This window comes from Caloenas nicobarica, chromosome 6 (genome assembly GCF_036013445.1).
Source record: "Caloenas nicobarica isolate bCalNic1 chromosome 6, bCalNic1.hap1, whole genome shotgun sequence".
In the NCBI taxonomy this organism is placed as follows: Eukaryota; Metazoa; Chordata; class Aves; order Columbiformes; family Columbidae; genus Caloenas; species Caloenas nicobarica.
In genome coordinates this window covers 21,371,582-21,397,055 of record NC_088250.1, presented here as the reverse complement: position 1 = coordinate 21,397,055, position 25,474 = coordinate 21,371,582, and the positions used below count along the sequence as shown (strand labels likewise).

At 39.8% G+C, this 25,474-nt stretch overlaps 1 protein-coding gene across 1 annotated transcript in view; it reads right to left on the bottom strand.

Annotated features, from left to right (window-relative positions):
- Window positions 1-8,020, bottom strand: part of LRP2 (LDL receptor related protein 2) — a 118,996-nt gene extending 110,976 nt beyond the window's left edge. The window contains exon 1 of the mRNA XM_065638288.1: window positions 7,927-8,020. Coding sequence (XP_065494360.1) covers window positions 7,927-8,020 — 94 coding nt within the window. The remainder of the gene's footprint in view (window positions 1-7,926) is intronic.
- Window positions 8,021-25,474: the final 17,454 nt, after the last annotated feature.

Here is a 25,474-nt window from a genome sequence, read left to right as displayed (position 1 = left end):
TTCATTGATTTTAACTATTTTTAAATTTCTTTTTTCATCAAACAAACCAAGAGACACCCAAATTTCTAAAGGATTTAAAGTTCAGCTTTAAAGTTTTATTATATTTTGTTTTTTCACTGCAAGACAACCATTTTATAGTACATTCTGTGGCAGCCTTAATAAAGTTTAAAACTGCAAAACTAATAAAAGCTAGTAATAACAGCATTCTTGCATTTCCACTGTTAGATTGTCATTTTTTTCGATCGCCTACAGTTAGAACACAAATTCCATGGCAGGATATCACTTCTGCAAGTGCCAGAGGAGCCCGATTGTTGTTGTTGTCCTCTGTCCTCAGGCAAATCTCCCGGTGAAGCAGACGGACAGACGGCCTCACCAAAAAGATGGGCCACAACCGAGCCACAGCTGCGGCTCTGCTCAGGTTTCCCATTGGTTCAGTCAACAGAAATTTATCAAGGCTCAGATTAACAACCGAAGTAGATGCAGTTTAATTACTCCACTATATACCTGTCATGTACTACAGAGGTAACAAAAGAATATTTAGTACTTGGCTACATTTACAGAATATTAGGAACAAAAATTCATTGTCAATGAGGCTTTAAAGTGCATTCTGTAGCTGACTTCTCACAGAAAAGTCAAAACTGCAAAGCTAATAAAAACAGGTCCTATATTCATATGGAAGACACCACAAACTTTTTCACTCATTTCAGACACAAACTGTGGCTCGTTTGTTTCACTTGAAATGGTTTAAAAACCTGTTAGATCTCTTAGTTGTAAAAGTTATTTTTATTAACACAGCTAGAAGGCCAACAAAAGCTGCAGCAGCATTCCACGTGCTTGGTTATCAGCCAACTCATTTATTGCATTGCAGGTTGAGAACAGCCCTACAATCCTGCTCAGAAGTGAACACGTGAGCAGTCCCATTCAAGTGAAGCCACCTGTTTACACTCGACAACTTGACAAAAGGGTTTCCCGCGGTGCTAGTGCTGGTTCACTATAGCCCTGGTGGGACCACTCTTGTAACCAGCATGCTGGCCAAGCACTGCCTGTATGTTCCCAGCAGTAGCCCTAAGCAGCGGCTGCACGGCCAGCTGAGCCAACCCACTGACCTACCATAGGAAAAGGGGTCTCTCTCGCTCTCGTTCCAGCTCCTCTCCTACTCCCACTTGATGCTAAGGTTCACTTTCACACTCCAGCACCTACAAGACCTTTCTGCATGAGAGGTCTGATGAGCAGCAGTGCTGTAACAAAGCAGCAGCACAAACTCGAGGCTTGGCAGCAACACGGGAATGGGACATTGGAGGACAGAGGGAAGGAGAGTGGGGCCGCCTGCTCCCAGCAGCAGCGAGCTGCTCAGCTGGCTCATCACTGCTCAGGAAACTGTACCCTTGGGTGACAAGGTATGACAAGGGCTTGATCAGCTCTAAATGGGGTTTCCCACTGGTGTTGAATGATGTGAACTTTACATAGCCAACTTCCTTCTTCTGGGCAGACCTGGGGAGGATTATTGATACATGTATGTACCCCAGTTCTACAGGCCCTATGCTGCCTCAAACCAAACTAAGCTCTCTGGTACATTTCTCTGATAATGTGCACAACGGTTTCTGAAGATAAAAACCATTACCTAGAATCTAAATATATTAGTGAATATATCAGTGCCTGCCATACCTTGTGGACTTTTCTTTTTTTTTTTTTTTTTTTTTTTTAAGAGATGCCACAGAACACAACTACGACCCCCACCCCTGCTCCACAAAAGCATAAGCCTGCAATCCCCATCAGAGGGAGTCCCTATTGGAACAGATCCCCATTCTTCGACTCAACTCAGCAGGGTGTATCATGACCTGCTTGTGCAAGAAAATAATTGGGCAGACACACTGCTGCTGTAAACAGTGCCCTTTTGCTGAAGATCTGGCTTCTTGATTGTAAAACAAAGGCAATTGATTCATGTTAAAAGCATAAAATAGAACAGGTCATAAAAGTAGAACAATTTCAGTCAACTCTTATATCTCACTTCATTAATCCAAAACAAAACTTGTAACAGTGATCCTTAGATCTCTAATCCACTTTAAGCACTGCAAAACAAAGGAAACATTAAAAGCCTTGAAACCAACAGTAAAGCTTATAGAATCCGCTAAAGGCTATCCATTCCATTAAACATTTCTATGCTTACTCATGAAACTTAATTTCCTTAAACTGTTCTAAAAGTGTGCTGAGTTAAGGAAGCAAAAAGCAGTTGATAAAATGAACATTATCATAAGAAACCGGACTTCAAAATGGATCTCAAACAGTAATAAGCTATTAAAAGAGATGTTTACTCTTCACTGAATCCTATTTTCTGTCTCTTAGATCAGTACGACTATGTGATAATTTCTTTGAAATTAAAGGAGTTGCACTGCATTGAGTCAGAATTGTCATTCCTTCATCTAGAAACAGCTCAAGGTATGTTTAAGAATAAAATATAATTATCAAATTATATAAAGAAGCACTTTAGTTTTAAATAATTTTAAAAACAGCTCTGTCCTTTATTTGCCACATTCAGTATAAGCTATTAGAAAGAAGCTGACAAATTATCTGATTTCATCGCTAATTAGCCACAGTAGAATAAAAACATCAACTTCTCTTTAAATAGATGTCAACCTATGGATCATTAATTAGAAGGGACCTTTAAAGTTTTTCAACAATGACAACTTCCAGAAAGTGTAATTTCCTTTGAAACATCCAAAGTGCTATATGGTTCCAGCAGAGCTCTGAAAGAGGATAAACGACTCTAAAATCTTGCTTAAAAGTGACAGTACAATGTGATTCAAAGTCACATATTTGTCTATGTGAAGAGTTTTCACAAGATCTCAGATCTAAAAATAAGTATTGTAGGAAGACCGAATGGCTTTTGATCCAATAGTCATAAAGGTAAAATGAACTGCCTCTACAATGTGCTTGTTTACCGCTCAATTAAAGACAAGAGTATTCAGTTTAAAAAAAAATCTCAACAAAAGAACCACCAGGTTCGATGCTAAATAATGAGAAGTTTAAAAAAAGCACATTTGGGCTTGGATCTGGCAATAATCTAACAGTACAAGGAGGCATGTGGAGGGGAAAAGGCTCCAAACAGTGCGATTTCATGTCAATCCAAGAAACCCAAAAGGAAAAGAATTAAAAGGCTTTAATGAAATGCATTCTACCTTTCCCCCAAATGAATCGTTGCTCATTTCCTGCAAAACACATGGAAAATAAATCTGGATTAAAGTAGGATTTCATTGCTCAAATTTCCAATGAGCTCAATACATGAAAGAAGGTTTTGGGTTGTCTTACAGGGAAATAGAAGCATCACACACATCACACATTTATCCTCGTTGAAATCTCCTTAGATGCTCTGTCTCTATTTGTCTTGACTCCTGTAGCTTAATTATTTACTGTAACTCTAGCATTTGGCATAGACCCTAAATCTAACCCCAGGTGTCATCCAATTACTGCTTTTAATTTTTAACTAAAATTATGGGGTTTGTCCCATTCTTCACTTTAGGTGATTAGTTTGCAAATTCCTTGTATGCTCTGCTGAACAGAATACAGAAAAAAGAGTCAATTATTAAGAAAATTCAAGAGATTTACTAAAAGAGGGCTACTCATTAAAAAGAACCATTAAAAAAAACCTGTCAGTGCACAGAAATATCACTCATTAATTAAAATGTGAGAAGATTATGTTTGGCTCATAGGTACTTTTAAATTGTCAGCCCACAAGAAATAAATTCATTCAGAGCCAGGTAGATGGACAGTCAGTGGGATTTTTGGTCTTGATTTTGTGCGAGTACATCTCTGAGAACAACCAAGAAAATTATACCTGTAAGCATTATGAACACTACAGCCCCTAGGTCATGCACAATACCTATTAAATTGTACATCAGGACTCCATTGGTATTTTCATTTTCTTTGCCATCTTTCTCCCTTCTCATTACTCCCAAATCCTCAATCCCCAAGGAAAGTCTCACTCAAGGTCTTCAAACACCAGGTCTTGGCAGAGGCACAGTCTTACAGACAGGCTTCTCCATCATTCAGACATGCACAACGCTGTGCAAGGGAGGATGACTCTGGCCTGTCGCCTACAGCAATGTCACTATACATCAGCCTAGAGACAGATTAAATAGATTCGAGTGAAGGCAATGTCTAAGAAACACTGAATTATTAATTTGGAGATTGAACTATTACAATGCTTGATAGGAAAGCATGTTTCTCCATGCTATTCTGGAAAGAGCTGCTGTAGCTCTTCTCCACTTGGTCGCCTTGTACCTGTTCATTATCTGCCTCACTTCATGCAAATGTTCATTGTGATTTCTGAGATATCACACCATATAAATCCATTCTTAGAACAGCCTTCACTGTCAGACTAACACATTACCTTATAATGGTAACAAATTTTAGTCATATTGACCTGGGACACATCTAAGCCAATGGCTTATTATGTTTATGATGATTTAGGTTGTATATAAAATTTGATACACTAAACTTCTGTGTTTCAGCAAAATTTCTGCACAAATCACATTTTGCCAAGATGCACACAGAATAGATAATCACCTTTCCTAAAAAACAGTTTAAATTAAAAGTCTTCTGATCTTGAGATCAACAACAGAACCCTTTAAAAATATCAGTAAACTATGAGTTATTGAAAAGAGGAGCAAAAAGTAAATATTAGAAGTCAACCTTGCTGTAATATTCTGGCCTCTTAATACAGAATCAAAAAATTCAAAAATTTAGCATATATATCTAGATAGAAAGACCACTAATGGAGATGCTTGCATTTCCAGCTGCATTTCCCAGAGTTCGAAAGTTTAGACAACTATCAGCAAGGGAAATATACAGCCTGACTAGGCAATCATTGATCTCATATGATTCACAACAATGTGAATCTGTCATCTTTGATTTCATACATAAAAGAAATAAAAAGATCCTCAGAAGTATCCACCAGAAAGAAAGGGGAGGCAAATGGCAATTGGTACACAATGGTGAAATCCTGGCCTTTACATTGCAATTTGGTATTTTGCAACAAGTTGCAGCAAAGCCAGCCTTTCAGTGTAACTACATGCAAGTCTGAAAAAAAGATGATACTGGCATTGTTTTCTAACTTGCATTAATTTAACAGCATTGGTGGCAAAAATCAATACCAATGTAATTTATTAAATAGTTAATATTATTTTAATACTCATACATTTATTTTCTGAAAGATTTGCATCATCTCTGTTGAAAGTAGGTCATCAGGACCTAAAGGACACCAAAAAGCAATGAAGGAAATTTAAATTATCTGAAATATATAGGTTACAGAAGTATTAACTATAGCAGATTTGTGCAGAATGTTCTTAATAGTTTGTGTCTAGAAGAGAGAGCTCTTTTTTATAATGAAAAGCAGGTTTCTGTGAATTATTTATATATTATTTTTTATATATGAATGGTTTTATAAAGAAACTAAACAAAGATTTCCTCTGGTGCTGAACCATTAAGAACAGAAAAAAATTCAAACACTCTCAGTTACTAAATCCTCATCAAAAAAAGTACAGCAGGCCTTCCATGTTAGATAAGGTGAGCCTGATAACAGCTGCTACGTGGAATATTGCATGAGTGTGTAGATCTGGTACCCTTTGCAGTAACATTAACTAACTCATCGTTCAGATGCAAAGTTGCCCTACTGATCTCATTTGCCCTCTGCAAAACTGCTGAGAGTGCAACATCCATCCAGTGTCTCTAGTTTATGACTGTGAGCATGAAGCATTTTGAGATTCCTCAAAACAAACATTAACATTGGTCCCGTGATTCTTCTTCTTGACACTACCTTCACTTAGGTAGTTTTTTAGATTCCAGCTGCAATTTTTTTTTTCTGATAACCGTTACCCCACAGGCAACAAGGCTGATAGAGTAAAGGTTGCAAGCGAGGCATTCTACTAATGGCAGTTACAAGAGCAGTATTTTTATTCAGTTTATAAGTGGTATGTTTAATTCCAGTAAATCCAGAATTAGATAAATCAAGGAAGAATCATGATATTATCATTTGAGCTACGTCTAGAAACACCCACCTTACACAGGGAACACTCAGGTAGAGCCAACAAAAAAGCCTCCAAAACCATCACAGAAGCACCTTTGAAAATACTGAGGATTAGACAAGATAATATGATTTTCACCATCTTCCTTCTGAGCCTTGGAAGGGCTTTCATTATTCTTGTAGTGGTTTTGTTTGGGTCATTGGTTTTGGTTGGTTGCTTGCTTGTTTTTTTAGTGAGAGGCTGACATGATCTCAGCATTCATGGAGCTGGAACTTAAGGGTACCAAATATTTCACAATAACACTGTGGCCAAGATTGCTATCCAGACATTTTACTAGTATCGGTTACCCATTACTAAAACTATACTGTTTCATTTGCACAGTTATTCTACTCTGAAGGGTGAGAGGGGATAGGGATGATGACACCAAAGTAAAAAACTTCTATGCTTCCACTGCCTATGGATGTGAGTTCAAAGCTTCTCTCTGCTTATCCTGTCATGTCGTTTACCAGGTATGTCCTAAACAGTCAAAAGTGGCTATAGAGCAAAAAGAAAAACATTTAGATCAGCACTGCAGCTTCCGTTCTATCCAATGTAAAATAATAGTGCATAGGATCGAGTCTGCCCAGTGTGACCTCCTTGGCAAGAGCTTTTGCAGGTCTCCTGCTGCACATTAGCTATCTCCTATTTCCCTGCTCGTAAGCGGGAGCTGCTAGCAGCAGTTGCTGTATAATTACTTACTTTATTCTGTCTAAGGAGCTTAAACTAAGAGTTGAGCAAAGAAAGCAGATTAACAATTTGAACGCGCATGTAATACACAGACAACCAGCAGGACCGCCGGGTCAACACGAGGGGCCGAGGAAACGCACTTCAGCCGCTCTTGCTCCCCAAGACAGGCTTCATTTTCACTGCAGGGCTGTTAACTGCGCGGGAGAGCCGGGCTGCGGGCAGGGCAGGGGAGCGGGCTGGCGGCTCGGCCGCCCCGTCCCCAGCAGCCAGATTAGCGGCCGCCCGTCACATGCCGGCGGCGGTCGCTTGGCAACAGCAAAGCCGCAGAGAAAGTGCTCCCTGGGCCAGCCCGGCCTGCCTCCCCACCGGCTCAGGGGCTTATTGTGCCCCAGACTAAGCAGCTGGTTCTTTCTCAGAGCCTTCTGCAAATGACTGCATCTTCCACGCGTACACAAGCCTGTCCACCTGTAACACCCCGCCAGGCACAACCTGCCTACGTGCAGGAGCTGCAGCCTGTGCGCTTCTCAGCAAAAACAACCCTGGGTACAGCTCTAGTGGTCACCAAACCTCTTCTCAGAATGCAGGTGAACTCTGCTCTGCAAACCTACACACACTTCTGTAGCAAGAAGGGCACAAAGATTGCAAGGAAAAAATGCCAAAACTCTTGGGGCGATTTTTTTTTGCCACCACCAGTGAGCAGCACTCGCTACACTACAGCAAGTACACTACAGCAAGCTTCCCCCTGGCATCTCTGTAAAACTGTGAGTTCAGACCGTAGAGTTGCAAAGTCTGAGCCATCCCTCCTAATTTAGCAACAATTGTGTGTTGCCGTCTCGTACAACCAGGAAAAAAAAAAAGGTTAGTACAAACCAGAAAAACAATCAGAAGAAACATCCTGGGATAATTTAAAACTAAGATGAAGTGAAGCTAAAGAGCCGGGGGTGTTTGTAGTGTTTCTTAGGCGCTCGTTTCTTTTCCACAACAGAAATCGACTCCATCAAATGGCTCCTGGAAAGAGTAAACTGTCTCCCCTAGCTATTAGAAAGAACTCCGTGAATCGGCTCCCGTTAACCCTCTACTTTCAGGCACTTTGGTCCTTCTCTCCTATGAGACCGCAGGACAGGGATGTGCTCCTTGCGGTGCAAGTCCCGTTCCGGAGAGGCTGGAGCATAGCGCTTACCTTGGCAACTGCCCTGCATTATGCATGCAGTGAACAATATGAGCAGTTTGCAAGCAGTTGCTGCTCTTCCCTCCATCCAGTGGCGAGGTCCCATCTGGGCTGGGATGCTCCAGCTCCCTCAGAAGCTGGCTCCTCGGCTCCGGGGTGCTGATCTGCACAGCAGCAGCACAAGGAGCCTGGTGTCTTTTTCTTACCCCGCTAGTTGTAGAAGAAAGGCGTGTTCGCCTGTTGAGACATCGCGTTTTCTATAAACTCCCACCCTCCAGACATCGCATAAAGCTCTTTATACCCGGCGGCCCCGGAACCAGCATGAGGAATGAGGCAGCGCTCCAGGCCCCGCACCGCGGGCGGCCCCTGCCCCTCCTTCCGCGCCCCGCCGCACCGGCAGCAGCCTGCCCGGCCACGGCACTTGCACGCTTCGCATCTCGGGGTCCGCTGCTGCTACACTGCGTATTTTGAGTACATCAGGGGAATTTCAGATTGCAAGTGAGATACGCTCCAGGTTTCAGTGTCCCAAAGGCGTGCTCCAAACAAGAAAAGTATTTTTGACAACTTTGAAAAATGTCACAACCCCTACTTACCAGTGCAGGGGATAAAACTTATACTTTTTTTAAATTACTGTTCCTCACAGAAATATTGCAAAAAAGAACTGTGCGGGCAAAACTTCTGCACTTTCTTAGCAGACAAAAGCAGTTTAGTAAAGTGCTTTGGCTAAGAATGCTTGAGGTATCAGCTGGAGACACCTTACTCTGGTTCTACCTCTCCGAAGGTACGTGCACACATGAAATGCCAGCCTGTGTCTTACTGCTGCCATTTCAGGAATCATATACCTACTAAACAAGGGTAAAACAGTGCATAGTAGCACAGGGAAAGATAAAAATACCCTAATACTTCAGGTTGGAATGCAGTCTTAGGAAAAGGGCAAGCATTTTGGAGGCTTTGTTTGCAAGATCAGAAGCATCATACATAAACTGTGTGAAGTTAAATGACCATTTTGTCTTAGTTAGTCAGAAATAGTCTTCCATGTATAAACTTTAGTTATGCCAAGCTGTCCCTTTCTCTGTATGTGTGCACATATACACATGCAAGTGCACAATTACTGCTGTGCATACATACCATAGGAGAAAGATGGGTCTATTTGTCTTGCAAGAGGCTTTCTCAGATTAATTTTAACAACATCATCTATATAAAAATCTGTATTTTTTTATGTTAGCTTCTTGCTGTGTTCATTATACTGCAACGAGTGTTTGCTGATACTGCTAGAGAACGTAAGTGGTATTTCAAAGCATTAACTCTTCTTTTTTGCCATTGCCTACTTCAATTAAGGGGTAGAGGTGCCTGCATTATTCTTGCAAAAGTTGCGGAAGAATATATTGTTGTTTATTAGCAGATTGTTGTTTGTCTCCAGGTCCTGTAGGACGCTAATCTCCGTAAACCTTTCCGTAAAGGTTTTCTATCTATCAAGATAGAAAAGGGGGGCGGGGGGGAGAAGGGGGAGAAGATGTGGAGTGTAGGCTTTTGCAAGGTTGTGATTTATGCAGGTTCAGGGCTGTTTGGTGTAGTGGTACGACACAGCACCGGGGTCAAGCCACAAGAAACACTGGGGGCAGATCAGAATATTCAATTAGCTTCCTGGCACCTCTGAATCACAAAGAGAGGATAAGATCTCTCCATCACAAGATCCAGAGCTGCCGGGGGAGGGGGGAGACCTGGCCTCTTCAAATCTCTCTCCTCCCTCCCACCCTCTCTCCTTTCACTGTAGGAGAACAGTGCTTGAAGCATTCCTTTCTGCACGGAAGGACTTTTCCTATTGTTGTTTTCTTTGTGTTTCAGTGTTGCCAACTTACTGGAATTCTTGTCGTGGTTTCACAGCAAGGCTCAGGCTGACCAAACGGAACCAGCTGCGTTTGTGTATGGGGCCGCTGCCTTAATCCCCCAACACCACCGATGAGGAGGGAAGGAAGGGATCCTCAGAGGCGAGCAAGCAGATCCGCTCAGTACAGATGGGTGCCTGAAAAGCCGACACACAGATTGACTGTACTTAATTAGAAGGGGAATTGTTTAAAGCAGTTCAAACCCCGACAACATGCAGACAGGGCAATCAGTGCTTGGGAGCTGCATCACCAGATTGGGAGCTATGTGCACTGAATGTTTGAGGGGACCTGGATCCAAGCTTTGGGAGGCACCTACCCATGTTTCACTCCCACAGAGCTGGCAGCCAGAAGGTGTGCTCCTGCCCCATTCACCATGGCCATTTCTACACATCTATTCTTCCCAGAGGGTGGTGGGCAAGAGAGATTCTCAAACAGGAATGGTGGAGATGCTATTGGTAGTGAGGGGAACCTTGTGCTGAGACAGTGGGTCAGCATTATTTATCATCCGTTATTCTCTGCATGCAGAAAACAAAATTTGCATTCAGAGACAAATGAACTGATCAGCCCAGATGCTTCGCTGCCTAAGAATGATAGTCACTAAGGAGCCAGCATAGGACAATGCTGTTCTCCATTTACTTCATCTAAAATTTTCTCTCACTTTGCCATGGCACCTCATCATCCAACCAAAGGGACTGTGTCCTGCTGGACAACATCAAATGGGATTTCAGTGAGACTAGAGCTGCAAGATCAGATTCAAACATCTCAAGGCTTTCCCATAACCACATCCAAAATTGCCCATGCTGGTGTAACACACCTCTCCCTCTCAGCTTCCTGTTGACTAAATGTCAGCCCATCATTTTCTGACTGAACTAGATCTAGGAATTTTTAATTTATTATTTCAGGTTTAAGAAGATGCAGCCTACATCTGTTAGAAGGTTAGAGGGAGAAAACATAGGCAAGGCAGTTGTTCACTGAACTCAGCTTTTAATTCAAAATACAGTATGGAATGTGTTTACTTGCCTGGATTTTGCTGTAAGCAAGCAATCAAAAAAAGCTGTTAAAGGTGTAATTTGACATGAAAAACCACATTGCTTACACATTAAAGATGCATGCTAAGCACAGAAGTTAAAAATTAAAAGGCTTGATTTTTGATCAGGGTTCAGTTCTAATTTAGTGTCCAAACTCATCCAATTCTTAACAGGCAGATAGAAACACCAGGGTTGATGTATGACTAGATAAAGACAAAAGGTGATGGCTAATTAAAAATCTATATATATGTATTCACTTAAAGAAACAGTGGATCAGATCTGGACCTCTAAATTTGTCTCTTCTGAACTTCTCAGGGCCAGGGCAGTTTATAGAGGCCGAGAATCTGCCCAGTGCATTATCCAATAAAGCTGTAATTGCCACTGGCATTCGGTAATCTTGTGGTCAATCTGTCCTTAGATAAACCCAGGTTTTTCCACACAGAAAACATTTTATACTACAAGCTGTGTCTCCAGTTTCAAATTTAAGTTTCATCATTAAACCCTTTGCCTTTATCATGACAAGCTTTTCTGTTCTTTTGTTGAATCATACTAAAGCAAGGCTATCTGTAGCCATGTTCCTTTAGTGAGAGAACACGGCTAATGGCAAGTCATATGAATCTAAACTAAAGGCTCTGTCCCTCTGCCTGGGTGGTAATAATATAAGCACCCAACAGCAGCTGTTCAGTCTTCAGATTTCATCCATCTTTACTGTTCTAAAATTTAAAGTGTCCCATTTATTTAACTGAATTTCTGTTTTACAGCAAGCAACAATGTGTGTGTGCACATGCATGCATGTGTTCGCGTGTGTGTGCATGTGTGTTAGAGGTTTCCTTTCTTAACAGGCTATTAATGGCAGGAGGATCTCTTTAAAGCTATTACTCTCCAGGCATTTCCTTCACCAAAGGCTCAATTCAGTTTGCACCAAAGCCACCAGCCTGCAGGGAGAGCAGACTAGTCATTTTCATGTGGGTCCACAGTAGCAATGTGTACTTGGACTTCACCATTTAATCCTTCCAAGTGATTGTAGTGTGAGCAGAAGCTTCCATAAATAGGAAGGTCATGTTTTAGAGAATTGGGCTGCATTTTGTGCAGAGAACCAGTATTGATTTCAGTTCTACAACATATGGAAGGGAAAAGCAGAAAACAGCCCCAAGTTCACCAAGTTTCTGATATAAGCTACATCACATTTCACAGGATCTAAACCAATGGTAGTTATTTGCCAGAGAGGTACTTTTCCCAAGGATTTAAAGAACAAACAACACCCCCCTAATCTCAAACTAAGAAAAAGAGGGTCTTATTTAATATGGTTCCAAAACATCTAATGCATATTCATAACCAGAGCCAGATTTCCAGAAGACTGGATCAAAGGTGGATCCAGTCCACATGAATGCGAGAAATATTAAACTGAGGAGATGTGAATGAGGCCAGAAGAGAAATCACAGTCAGGATTGCACAATGCAGCTGGCACTGTGGTGAGAAGTTTCTTCAAGGTCTCCTGTTTAGTGACACATTACAACTTCACTCTTTCAACCTGGAATCATATCACTGTGCCCTGGAACAAGATGCACTGGATGGGAACCGTGCACTTTTTTGGTAACTGCCAATGAACATGTGAGACCAGCAGAGAGACAGTCACTAAATCAGCTTCCAAACAACCCCAGTGTATTTCACCACCAGAATTTGGCCTGTGATGGAGTTTAACAATAACAGTATGGAGATGAGAGAGTTTATTTACTTGGAAGGCAGAAGGAAGTGAAGAAAGATTAAACAGCTTCTGGCTGACCCCTCCACCCTTTGGTCAGCACTGTCTGGCCCAGCCTTCAAGTCCCTGTGCCCTATCCTGGAGACACAGTCACACAGGGCAGGCAGGTATGCTTTACTCCAGCTATCTCTCTAGTTACCAAAGTTCCTGGTACTTGCCTTACTGCAAGCAGACTTCTTTGGCACTTTCTCTGTCTCTGAGGAACAGAGGTCCTCATTTTTTGCTGCAGTTCAGTGGCCCTTCTGTGCCTGCTCTGCCCTACAAGGAAGTTAACAGACAGAATTTATACTTGAAAAGGAATGGGAGGTAAAGAGGCATTTCCAAATTACTTAACGTTCTAAAAACTTTTTAGGGTACTCACAAGGGAAACGGGGTAGGCTAGAATAACTCTGAACACCTTTTATAAGAGGAGATTGAGCTATGCTGAGAAAAGGCAAGACCAGAGTCCTTGTCTTCTTGATGTTTTTTCCAACCACGCTACACTTTACCAACCAAACCTGAGCAGCATTGCAAGACCATGAGTGCACATCCCAAGAGTGTTCGTAGGGTAGAAATCAATTACTCTGCAGTCACATATAAAACAAAACCAATAGAAATATTATCATTTCCCACATATATTTAGTGTTCTGTATAATACTCACTTTCAAGGTTATGCATCTCAACACAGTATTCCATAAAGGAAAGAAACATGTAGCTTGTCTTTTGAAATAAGAGCCAACATATCCACTTCTGAATCCAGTAACTCAGGAACAGTTTAATTACACAAGGACCTGCTGTTTTTCATAGGATGCTAACTCATAAAATACACCAGCAGACTATTCTTGGGTAATCAATGAGGATAAAATAGTGAAGGAAAGACCCTGCCTCATTTATTGTAGAAATGTAATAGCAAATGAAACAAGGAAGAATGAAAGCAAACTTACCACACTAGGGAACACTATTGTAGCTCTACCTAGGTCACAGCCTTTTTTAATATAAGAATTCACTTAAAACTTCTGAAGCATTTATTATTTTCTGATTTTAGACACCTGGGCCTGTTTAGCAAAACCTGAAGTGCTCATTGCTGTAGCCAAAGTTGATAAGAGCTGTGATTGAAAGCTGTAATACCAAGTACTCTGAAACTCCAAGTTCTTAATATCTTAATCGAGGTGTAAAAAAACCAAACCAAAACCACCAACACCAAAAAAAAAAAAAAATCATCACACCAACAACTAAAGCATATTTTAACTGTAATCCTTTTGTGCATTGATTCCCTATACATAAAACTAGATGAATCTCTCAGGCACTTTACAGGTGAGAACCAGAAAAAAATCTGAGAGGAAATTAGCAAGCTGCTTCTCAGTGAAAAATAAGTAGTATGAAAGGCAGGAGAAAACAGTATACCATCCATCTCAGCTATCATTACAAGTAAATACAGATGTGATGTTATAAGGGCTAACACTGAATGAACCTAGCATGAGGCAAGATTATTATTCCTTTATATATCATTCAAGCTAGAATGTCCTACAAATTTCTTTTCCTCTCACTTCCCACAGAGTTAGTTTAAAAACTTAATTACCAAATAGGCAACAGTATCAACCATGTGTCATATGTTAAATTATCTATTTTTGTTGGTATACATCCCTATGAATAACAGATTTTAGGGCTATTCAGAAGAAACACCTTTGTAAGTGGGAGTTTCACATACAAGAACTGTTATGTCTCATTCCTCCAACAGCTGGGACAAAATGCTTGAGGGATCACAAAAGCAGTCCATCAAAAGCACCTGAGAAAAAGATTAATAATAAGCCTTCAGACTAGTAGCATTAATCATAATTTCAGGCCAAACACAGGGTAACAACAGTATGCAAATAAGAACATGGTTTAGCAGCACAGGGGTTGCAGGGGATGGATTCTCACAGTTTTGGTATGTATTTCAGAGCATCACAGATTAACCACTGTCTACTTAACAGAAAAGCTGAAAATATGCTCTTACTTCGTGAATTCTGTGAACAAGACTTCGTGCTCATTGAAAAAGAGGACTAGACAGTAATAAGCCTATGAAACACAATCTTTCTGAGCACAAAGTTACTCTGTGTATGACCAAAATATAGCTACCCTGCAACACCCCGTGCATACCAGCCATTGAGTGTATACTATTTATAGTATAAATATATTTTGTTATATTAAATTAAATGTAAAAGTATGAAGAAAATGATAGCTCAAGATAAGCCACATTTTAGCAATTCTTAACTGATTGCTAAGGAACAATACCCAAAATATTTGCTTTGAAAATAGTACCTGATTCAGCCAACCTGCAAAACTACTTTGACAAGACGAGACCAAACTCATGAATGCATGAGGTCAAAAGGATTACAATAATTAAAAAAAACCCAACCTCGCTCCTCCTTGGGGGACTTGTTCACAGGAATGAGATATAGGACAGTTCAGTGAGCACAGACTTTGGTAAGCACGGTAACAGGCTTGAGAAGTGCACCCTTCCCCCTTTCTCCATCTTCCCCTGGAGCTGCAGCATTGCAGTTCACTCTCTCTTTTGTCCCCTCGGTTGCGCAGGTCCTCGAGAGAGCGCTGACCGCTGTGCCTGCCTTACAACAGTCCCACAAACACGGGACAGAGCTGCAAATGGCAGTAAGGAGCACAACACCCCGAAACCAACCTTACTGCTCGTGCCAACACCTCACCAGAGGCAACCCAGGAGGAAGAGGATGGCATGCCTGGAGAAGCCAGGTCCACCCAAGCTTCCATCAGGAGAGCATACGATGTTATTTTTACAGCCACTTCACAGAATACAGAATTGTGAGGTGGAAGTTTGCCATCCACAAAACAGCTTAATTATGTGGTTTGTATTTTACAAAATATCTAACTGAATTCTTCCTTCTTCTCAGCACTTATTCTTGCATACAGAAGTTATTGTATAATCCAGTTCCAAAACTTAAGATTTTTCCTGATTAGGATACTTCTAAAGAGCTCAATACAGTAAAGGGCACCTCCTGCTGTTCTACTGTTTTAAATACAGAGTGATCAACATTATTGAGGATGAGACCTTAAATTAAAACCAACAGGAAAGTTACTTTTCTGGTGCTTATCGTAAGAAATTTCAGGTAGGTAACACCTGAGTTTTTAGTGCAGCTGCACTGCACCATAAGCTGAATGGCATATTCAAGAAACTGGAACACACCCCGTATTCATTTTGCCTAAATTTCCACTGGAACAGTAGTTTGTGAGTTTGAAAAAATATGTAAGAAGAGAGCTATGCAACATACTAATTGTAATTACTGATGTCTCAGAAGGCTTGGGGAGGTAGTTCATTGCTTTTTTTTTTTCCCCTCTTTAAGATAAACAATTGTGCTTAAGTATCATTGCAAGTCAGAACCACAAGCTATTAAAAGTAAATAGGTTACATACCACATTCCCCTAGATATTAAAACTCCTTTTGTTCCTTAAGAATGACGTTTAATATTTAGCTTTTCTAGAGAAACTGGAGCTATGTCACTTTGTATCAGGTACTTTAAGAGATACTAATGAAAATGCCCTAGGTCCCCATAATCCTTTGTGGCTGATTAGGTACAGTAGAAGAAGTTGTTTCGTTAATTTGAAGGTCATGAGCCTGAACTCTCATATTGACCTGAAAGTAATGTTTTATTCATATTGTAGTGTTGTAGTCAAAACTCCAGAAATAATTAAGAGGACAAGCCTCAAACCTTAGACCTTTGAATTATGAAGCTGGATACCCAGTTAATTATTGCACAATGGAAAAAGAGTGAGGACTCAGCAGTCCTGATATATTACTATTGCCATCTACCTGTGAAAAGCTGATGGGTGAGCAAGTACATACCAATAAGTATGTCTTCAATTCCCAAAACATTCAGATGATTTCCACAGGTAACAGTTTAAAAGCTTTCTTCTGGATTAAAAAAAAAAAAACCCACAAACAAAACAAAACAAAAACCTACAAACAACAAAACAACCCAAACCCACAAAATTCTGGCTCCATTAGACTAACAAGGGAAAACTCCAAAGTTGAGTAGTTTCAGCTACAATTCGTCATCTCCCCATAGCCGTGTTACTCAAGCATAATAAAGTGATCCAACCTGAAAAGCAAAGGTATGTATACATGAATGGTGAAATTCTCATTTAAAAAGCTGTCATCATCCAACAGGCAGATGATAATAAGAAATGCTAAAGTAACGACTAATAAGCAGAAACTCTGCTGATCCATGTTTACCTTTTCCAGCAAAGTAGATATCTTTCTCCTTATATCCGGCAATCAAAAAGACCTAGTGAAAATTCAAGACAAACATTTACATTCTCAATAATCAACACAGGCATCCCACATCATCCTTGTAATATGATTTAGCCAATATCTGTTCCTTTATGTACCTCATTGCCAATAATCACCGTTGATTCCATCTTGCTTGGCTTTGACAAGTCTCATGAATGTAGTAACACATCAGCTTTAGATGAGCTTTTTCATATTTTAAATCATTTCAGATACGTGAGAGAACACATTCAAAATACATGAAACTCTTCTCATGTTTTACTACCATCCAACTTTTCCAAATGTCAGGCTAAAACTTTCAAAAAATGACGTACTGACTACAATCAGCAGAGATTCAAATTATATACAATATTATTGCCAGGACTCTTTCATTCCTGCACCAAGGCCTTTTTTAGGAAAGAGAACTAACATCAAAGACAAATCTTGCTCTTAGAGCTACAGCACCAAGAACCACTTACTGTTCTCTTAAAGGACATAACGCTTTCTCCTTTGTTTATTTCTGTTACTATAACCTCTCTTATCCCAGTATGGATCACACATTCTTCTAAATTGCCATTTTCTTTTCCTTCTTTCCCTCACTCCCAATATGTTCTTGTCTTCCTAATATCTCCTTGCAGGCATTAATCTGCTTCTTTAAAGATTAGGTTACAAGAGGCAGCAAACAGGACTGCAAACAAAAAGAATGTAATCAATAGGTGCAGTAGTTCTTACTGCTCTTCTTATAGCACAACGTAATTACTTCTTATGTAAAGTGACATATTGATCAAGTTGCAGTACAAGATACAAGGTCAGATTCACAATTATGAAGCTGCTGGTTTGAACTAACTTATCACTATAAAAGCCTCATACAAATTGAATATGGTTTAAGGTCACCAGAGCAGATCCTACTCCAGACCACAACTAGAGCTCATAAAAGAAAGAGCTGAAGGTACAACACTATACCCTCTATATTTTCCTAGTTCCCAGAGATCCCTGAACAACTACGTATGAGATAGAGCAGTTTGTTGACTACTTACTATGCCCGTGATGTTTAAATCCCCATAAACCAGGATTAAGAAAGGACAAAAGGTACTTTAAAGCCACCTGTCAACATCTCACACTCATCCTGAGTTAAACACAGTGAAAGACTAGGGATTTGTGGGCAGTTTTCCATTTTAGTTTGACCTTTAGGTTTTAACAGTAAAACAATCAGGTTAAATTAGAAGAAAGCTATTAAAAATACCATTATCTCTGGGATCCAGTTAAGGGTTAAAAATCTAAGAACAAGGTATCTCTCATATTCTAGAATACCAAAGAAAACCATTATTATTTCTGAGACTAAAAAAACTGTCACAACTGACCAGTTTCCACAGGCACATGATTGCACTCCATGTTCTCAATCATATGCAGCAGGAGATGCCTTGTTTTTCCCCTAGCAAAAGGTAGTTTCCATGGGTCACATTCCCTACTCATGTTGCACCGTTTCTAAATATAGAGTACCTATGGATATTTCAAGTAATGCTTTTCATTAAAACTTAGTATCTAGGATCCTAAACATATTTTTACACTGTTCCATCCAATTAACTCTTCATCCTAACTGAACCTTTAGGTGCTGCTATCAAATAAGCATATAAAATTATTCTAATAATTGTTTTATTACTAAAGCCTGAATAATAACTGTATTGGACACTAACACCAGTATTTACAGTATTTTTAAGCAGCCTAGATATTAATAGATACTTTGATTTTTACATATGGACACGCACAGATTCTGAATACAAAATTTAAATGCTATCTCCTGTTCCAGAAAACACAATAATATATTAACTGATGCTTGCTACCTACTTACAGAGATTTATCATAAACCCATTCTTATGTCATAGCAATTGCTAGCTAGCTATATTTATTGCTTTCAAAATTTCAAAAGCCAGTACTACATTTTAAAGAATTATTAGCGGTGTCTAAAAACAAGATGAACATTTGTGAGATAGGAAAATCCAGTCTGCTCACTAAGATTTAATTCTGATATCAAATCACTACTGGAAAACAAGCCAACAAGATACAAGATATTGGAATGACTCACAGGGACTACGGGAGTCAGGGACCCCTTTTCCTTCCTCCTGCTACCTCCCTTCCACAGCACCCCCCACCCAGCTGTGGGCAGGCCACGATCCTAAGCAGCCCTTACTATGTGCATGATTGCTACAGACACCCCAGGCACACAGCTGCACCTCATGAAGTTCAATTGAAAATATCTTCATTGGGTTCAAACCATTTTGTATTTGTGAAGAACAAGAGTAGACAAATGTGATGTTGACTCAGTGTACAAGTTCAATTATACCTGTAAATTTTACAGAAAAGAGAATATAATTAAACCAGCATTATTTTAGACGATTTGAGGAGAGGAGTAAGGAAGAAAAAACAAACAAACATGGACCCATCTTCCAGTGTCTCCAGCACAGCCTGTTCTCCCAGATATGCCCAGTCTGAAAATACTACATAGCACAGGGACTCTCATGTCAGATTCCCAACAGCAGCTTTGCCCTTGATATAAACACCTCCAGCAATGCTGCATTTGTTACATTTTTGGTACACTGCTGGCACACCTGCTTGCTGAAGTACAAAAGCAGTTGACAATGGGCTTGAGCCTTCTGTACAGAACAGTTCAATATTTTTAGGGACTTCATCACACACTATTGCTCTTGTAGCACCTATAACTGCTCATTTTAGAATGCAGTCACAGAAGGGGTAGGCCAAAAGTAAATGCAAATCACTATAAGCAATTTGAATACACTAAATATTGGATTGTCAGTTTTGCCCAAGATAAAATATTCCCTTTTAGTTTGAATGTCATTTTGATCTTTATGTCTGCATTCCCCGTCTGCCAAACAAAGCAGAGTTCTTTGCTACTGTCACTTCTTTCCTTGAGATAAAAAAAATACATTGGTGAGGAGAATCAAAGCTAAAGTTTTGTGGGCAACAGTAGCATTTACATTTTTGGAGACTACTTAAGTTTTCAACTCTGTTTGCTGAATTTAGTTTTGGTTTATTTAAACTATCTGGCAGAATCATCTCAGATTTCTGTTTGCAGTTCTTTCAGTATTTGGTTTACACAATTTCCAGAGAGAATGAATGAATGACAGAAAAGGAGTCAACAGAATCTTTTCTATCAACTCAATTGCAACATTAACAGTTTCAGATGCACATTTGCAGAAAGGAGCCCTATTTTCCTTGAATTTGAATCTGTGTTGTGACATGCTAGAAGCCAACTCAAATTCTGCAGCTAGAGTCTGCTCCTCTTCACAGCAAATTTCTTCAGGTGAAAAAGTGGGAGATGGCTGGAAGGAAGCCTGGTTCTTTTAATCTTATCTAAGCACTCCTGAAAGGAGTTACAGCTGAAGATAAGGGATGTTGAGTCACATGCCTTTTCTGCCTTAGAATTCTTATCACATATGGGGAAAGATCCTATTTCTACAATACCAATTTTAAGCTACTGCAATTCCAGCATCTTTACAAGAGATGTTCCCAAGATGCTCGAATATTAAGAGAACAGGTGTAGTCATAACATTTAACTGTGACAGTAAAGCTAGGGCTACTACCTACTGTCACTGCAATGCCAAGTAAAAAAAAAAAAAATAAAAGCCATGCTTGGCCTTTGAAGTGATTTTTAGTTCAGCTGCCCCTGGCTAAAAGGGTTTAAGGGGAGGAGGAGAAATTTTTCCTGATCCCTGAGGTAACATTTAACAGACCTGGGAAACAGACATGGACCACGAGGGTCCACTCAGGAAGGCCTATGGCAGGAATGACTTCTAAAAGCAAATAACATAGCAACGGCAATCAGTACACTTAACATCTCATTCTTTGACAAAAGACTTCTTTCTTGACTTTATCTTCCTCTTGATAGTAACCATTACCAACAGGGCTGAGATGGACCAAATACCTGACACAGTAGAGACTGTAGGAAAGAAACACACAATACTCGAAGAATCTTACATCAAAATCCTTGTAAAGTCTGCAAATTCCTCCTGCTTGCATTTGGCAGAATAACTGTCTTAACTATGCCACAGCATGCTTTGTAATATACAATTATCAGGACCAGGAGCAACCACTTCCACTTTAGGTAACTTCGCTTTTTAATTTTTTTTTTAAATCCTTCCACTAGAACTTTATGTATTTAGAGTGGGGTAAGAAGTCCTTTTCCAGACCAGAGTTCTCAAGAAGTTCTCTAGCCAAGGAGGCAAGAAGGTCTAAGATCCACTGCTTTGCATCACACTACAAGCAACAGGCACCGCAGGTATAAGTGGTTGCTACTTTGTGTAGGTCAGGCTTTGCGAGTATGCAGAAAAAAAAAAAAAAAAGAAGTAGAACTGTTTCCTTCAACCTAACCTTCCTGCATCACTCATCTTTTCCCAGTTCCCAGTTACAGCTTAAGAGCATCATCCCAGAACTCAGCAACCTCTACAAGCATGTGGTATTTGTCATTACATCATTCATGGAAGTGAGTTTTCAACCTTATTTTGGGCAGTTCTGTCCCACAGTGCCCCCAGCATCTCTAATCCCCACAAGCCAATGTGAATCAATTAAAGATGTTCCACAAAAAAAAAAGCCAATAATGTGTAAGATATGTATCTCCAGCTGACATGTCCACATAAAAAACTGCCTAGTTAGAACATAAGACACAATGAAGATGCTTAAGGATCCTGCTCGATCCTTCAATGTCCTATAATATTCGGCTAGCATGAATTATGTCTGATGTTATCTCAGTTCAACATACAGTTTCAAGAATATAAGAAATCCAGCACTAAAAAGTTTCTTAACTTGAACTGTGTGGAACATTCCTTCCCAGTTATGTCAGCTTTCTCAGTTCTACCACCTCCCTCTTGAAAAGCAGTTTCATGAGGAAAACAAAACTTCCTGAAAACACAAGCAATAAATGCAGGTAATTAAAAGAAGTGGGGGAAGGAGCAGAGTGTTAGGCTACCTTTGAGTCTCCAAAAAGACAGGAAAGATGAGCTTGTAATTTCCTCATTTTGGAAAGCTTCTAAAATTAGTTTTGCTTAACTAGTACTATATCATGCATTCCCTTGAATTGGATTATACTTCTCTAGTAGTCTTTATACGCTGAGACAATTCAAAACAGAATTAAATTTTAGCCATGAAAACATTACAGAATATTTTGAATTGGCATTTTCATTTCAGCTGAATCACTAATAGCCTGAGCTCCATTCACGAAGCCTGGCAAAACTCATTTGCTACTATTTGATGTTCCCCAAGTATTTTTTTATCTCCCTGTCTGCCAGGTGGAGATACAGACAACATAAGGTAATATAGCCTTAGACATTTATTGTATATGCAATATATAAAGCTCAATTAAGAATACCTTTGGGAAGAGACTGTAGAAATACTATTAAAAACAACCAACCAACCACTTTATTTTCTGCAATGCAGAACAACTGAAACTTTTCAAGTGGTTTTCAGAGCAGAAGGCTTAAGATTTGTCACATGAGATTAAAAGGGATTAAGTTCTCATATAAAGGAAAAGTACATGCAAAGGCCAGTAAGTATACTAAGCAAGCTAGGTTAACGCACAAAACCTGTATCTCAGTCATTCCAGCAGGCAACGCTACCCATACAAAAGATCTTACACCTCACCACCTTTTTCTCAACTTCACGGACACCTCCAGGAGCCCACACGCCATTACAGGCCAGTGCTTGCTCAGCAGTTATTTATGAGCAGCCCACAGGTCAGGGAGGAGGAAACATCAGCCATTCCCGTATACATATTTCTGATACATAGGGAAAGGACAATGCCCAAACAGACCATTCAACAGATAAACAGAACTATAAATCCCCACATTACATGTTTTGGTCTCTTCTTGAAGCAAAGTGGCTATAGTCATAGCACTGTTACTCCTACATGACAAATCAGTTTCCTGAAGTTTTAAAAAAATAAGTACATTAGTCATAGTACTGATGTTAATAGCCTTGCTCTATCAGTCATGTCAAAGCAAAGCTCTGCAGTCAGCGATGCCCACAAAACGTTCATAGTTCAGTCAACACCGACACCCAGTGGCCATATATTTTAACTTTTTTTTTATGCCAACCTGCTTTTTAAGAACTGATTCCTCAATGAGATTCTACTCCAGACTTTCAGCCTTCTCTTCTGAAAATGACTTGAAAAGCTTCAGTTGTTCTATATTGTACATATAATAAAAATCAATCTGCTGAAAACTCATACTATATATAAACTTGTTTCCTTAAGTGCCTCTAACAAGTCAGATGTTTTGTAGCACTATGCACATACATTTAACAAATTTAGAATACCACAGGCTTTAAAAAAATGTAGCGAATCTAGTCCCACCTCTCTACTCATCATTGTTAACAGATGATAATATCAGAGGAGAGAAGAAAGATGTATTGATGTTAAAGCACTGTGGCAGGTTAACTACTTAAGAACCGGATATCTATTTTCTGTATTTCCACATAATCCCTTTTACAAGGATTACAAACTGTAAGCATGGCATTGGATTCAAGTGTTATTGATTAATTAGTGACTGATTGCAGTATTAATACACAGATTCTAGCTATTGAACTTCAATCCAACACCAAGGGAAGTAATTTTTTTGTGGCAGTAGAATGCAGTACACATATAAAATGATCATCATATATGGGAAAAAATAGTTTACTTTCTATGTCTCTTGCTTTATTTATTTCAAAAGCATCAATACTATAACAGATACTTCTATTTTGACTGGGGGGGTATCATTAAATCTAACTGAGAGATAGATAAGTCATGTACTTGTTTGTGAGATACTTAAAAATAAAAAGGCTCATTTTATTCTCCCTCAAAGACACCAGCTGTTATGAATTTGTCCATGGTGCCTTGACAGGAATAACTACATAGAGTTACAGTTTCAGCTTATCGCATAACTTTGCTATACCATCTTTGGAGACTAGCCACAAGTGCCTTCTTTATCATATGTCCCATCTTTGGTAAATGCTTAGTAACATAACCCTTCAATGTGGTCAGCAAAATATGGCAGAATGATGCAAATATCACCAGGCTATCATGATAAGTGGTTATTATTTCACTAACACTATAAGCAGCTTAGAGAATGCATTCAAGCCCTAACATAGCATACACCAGCCTAACAGATGAGATGGGAGAGAAGCATCAATCCAGCAGAATTGTGTTTTATCTCATAAAACACTACTTTGCTGGATTGATGTCACTGTTTTACCAGCTGAAACACCCAAGAATCATTTCTATCAGAGGCACTAGGTTTTCCATCATAACCAGTGGAAACCTCAATATCCTGAGAAGTCTGAAACAGAAGTATCTGAATTTTGAGTCTGAGCTATGGTTAGTCTTCCTCAGACACTATATCCATTTCAAGAACAGCAATAATAACTTGAAATTATTTGTAATCCTATTTGGAGGAGATGATGCAAATTAAATCCTCTCTCAAAATCATTTTTGATGGAATATGCTGCACACTATGCCAATTATGAAGAATCAGATGCTTGATCTGAAGTATTTCAGCTTCCCGTTTGAATAGTAATAGAAGAAAGTAGCAAGGGCACAAACAGGCTACCAGGAGAATTTTCTTTATAGCACAAGCCACATCATAGTACTCTGGGCCCATAGCATTAGGGTACATGATTTGCAGTGCAGAATCCAGGAGAGTTATTGCTGAAAAGATACCCAGTTCAGCAATAACACAGGATAGTACTGTGGTAGCATCTGCGCACTCGATATCTGCAGGCAGGTCAACCAGATCGCCATAGACCACTTTGGAACAAATCATTCAGACTACCAGTAGTGTTTGCCAGAAATTTTTTCTGTTGCTCAAAAGGCGTAGAGTAAGACTTAGCATGCAGATTTATAAAATGCTAACAGTCACAGAAGACTGGAGTGTACAATTTAGTGTTCACACCATCTACATCTGGTGCAAAATGTTACATTCACTTTTACTCTATGTAAAGTGAGTTAGAAGCTTGCTACTAATACCAGTAAAGATCCTTCTTGTGTAGCAGCTGTTCTTGCCTGCAGTGGGTCCGTGTCTGTAGCCAGCAGACACTGATAACCCACAGGAGAGAAGAAATGAGCCAGAAGAGCATATATCTACACATACTTCTCTGACAAAGTAACCTGCTTGGTCGGCATGGGGTGAGCAGTGGACATTGTCTACCTGGATTTCTTCAAGGCTTTTGACAGGGTTTCCCACAGCCTCGTTCTAGAGACACTGATACGGTACAGTCAAGACAAGTGGCTTCTATGGTGGTTATGGAACTGGCTGACAGGCCATATCCACAGTGTGGTGGTAAACAGCTTCTTTTCAAACTGTCAATCTGTCACAAGTGGGGTCCCTCAGGGATCAATATTATGCCCAACACTGTTTAACATCCTCATAAGTGATCTGGATGATGAGATCAAGTGTACTCTGATGATACCAATCTGAGTGGGGAAGTGGACACTATGGAAGGGAAAGCCACCCTGCAAGAAGACCTGGATAGGCTGGAAGAGTAGGCTAACTGGAATTTTATGAAGTTCAACAAGGACAAGTATAAGGTCTTGCACCTGGAAAAACATAATCCGGGAGTGCAGCACAGGCTGTGATCCACC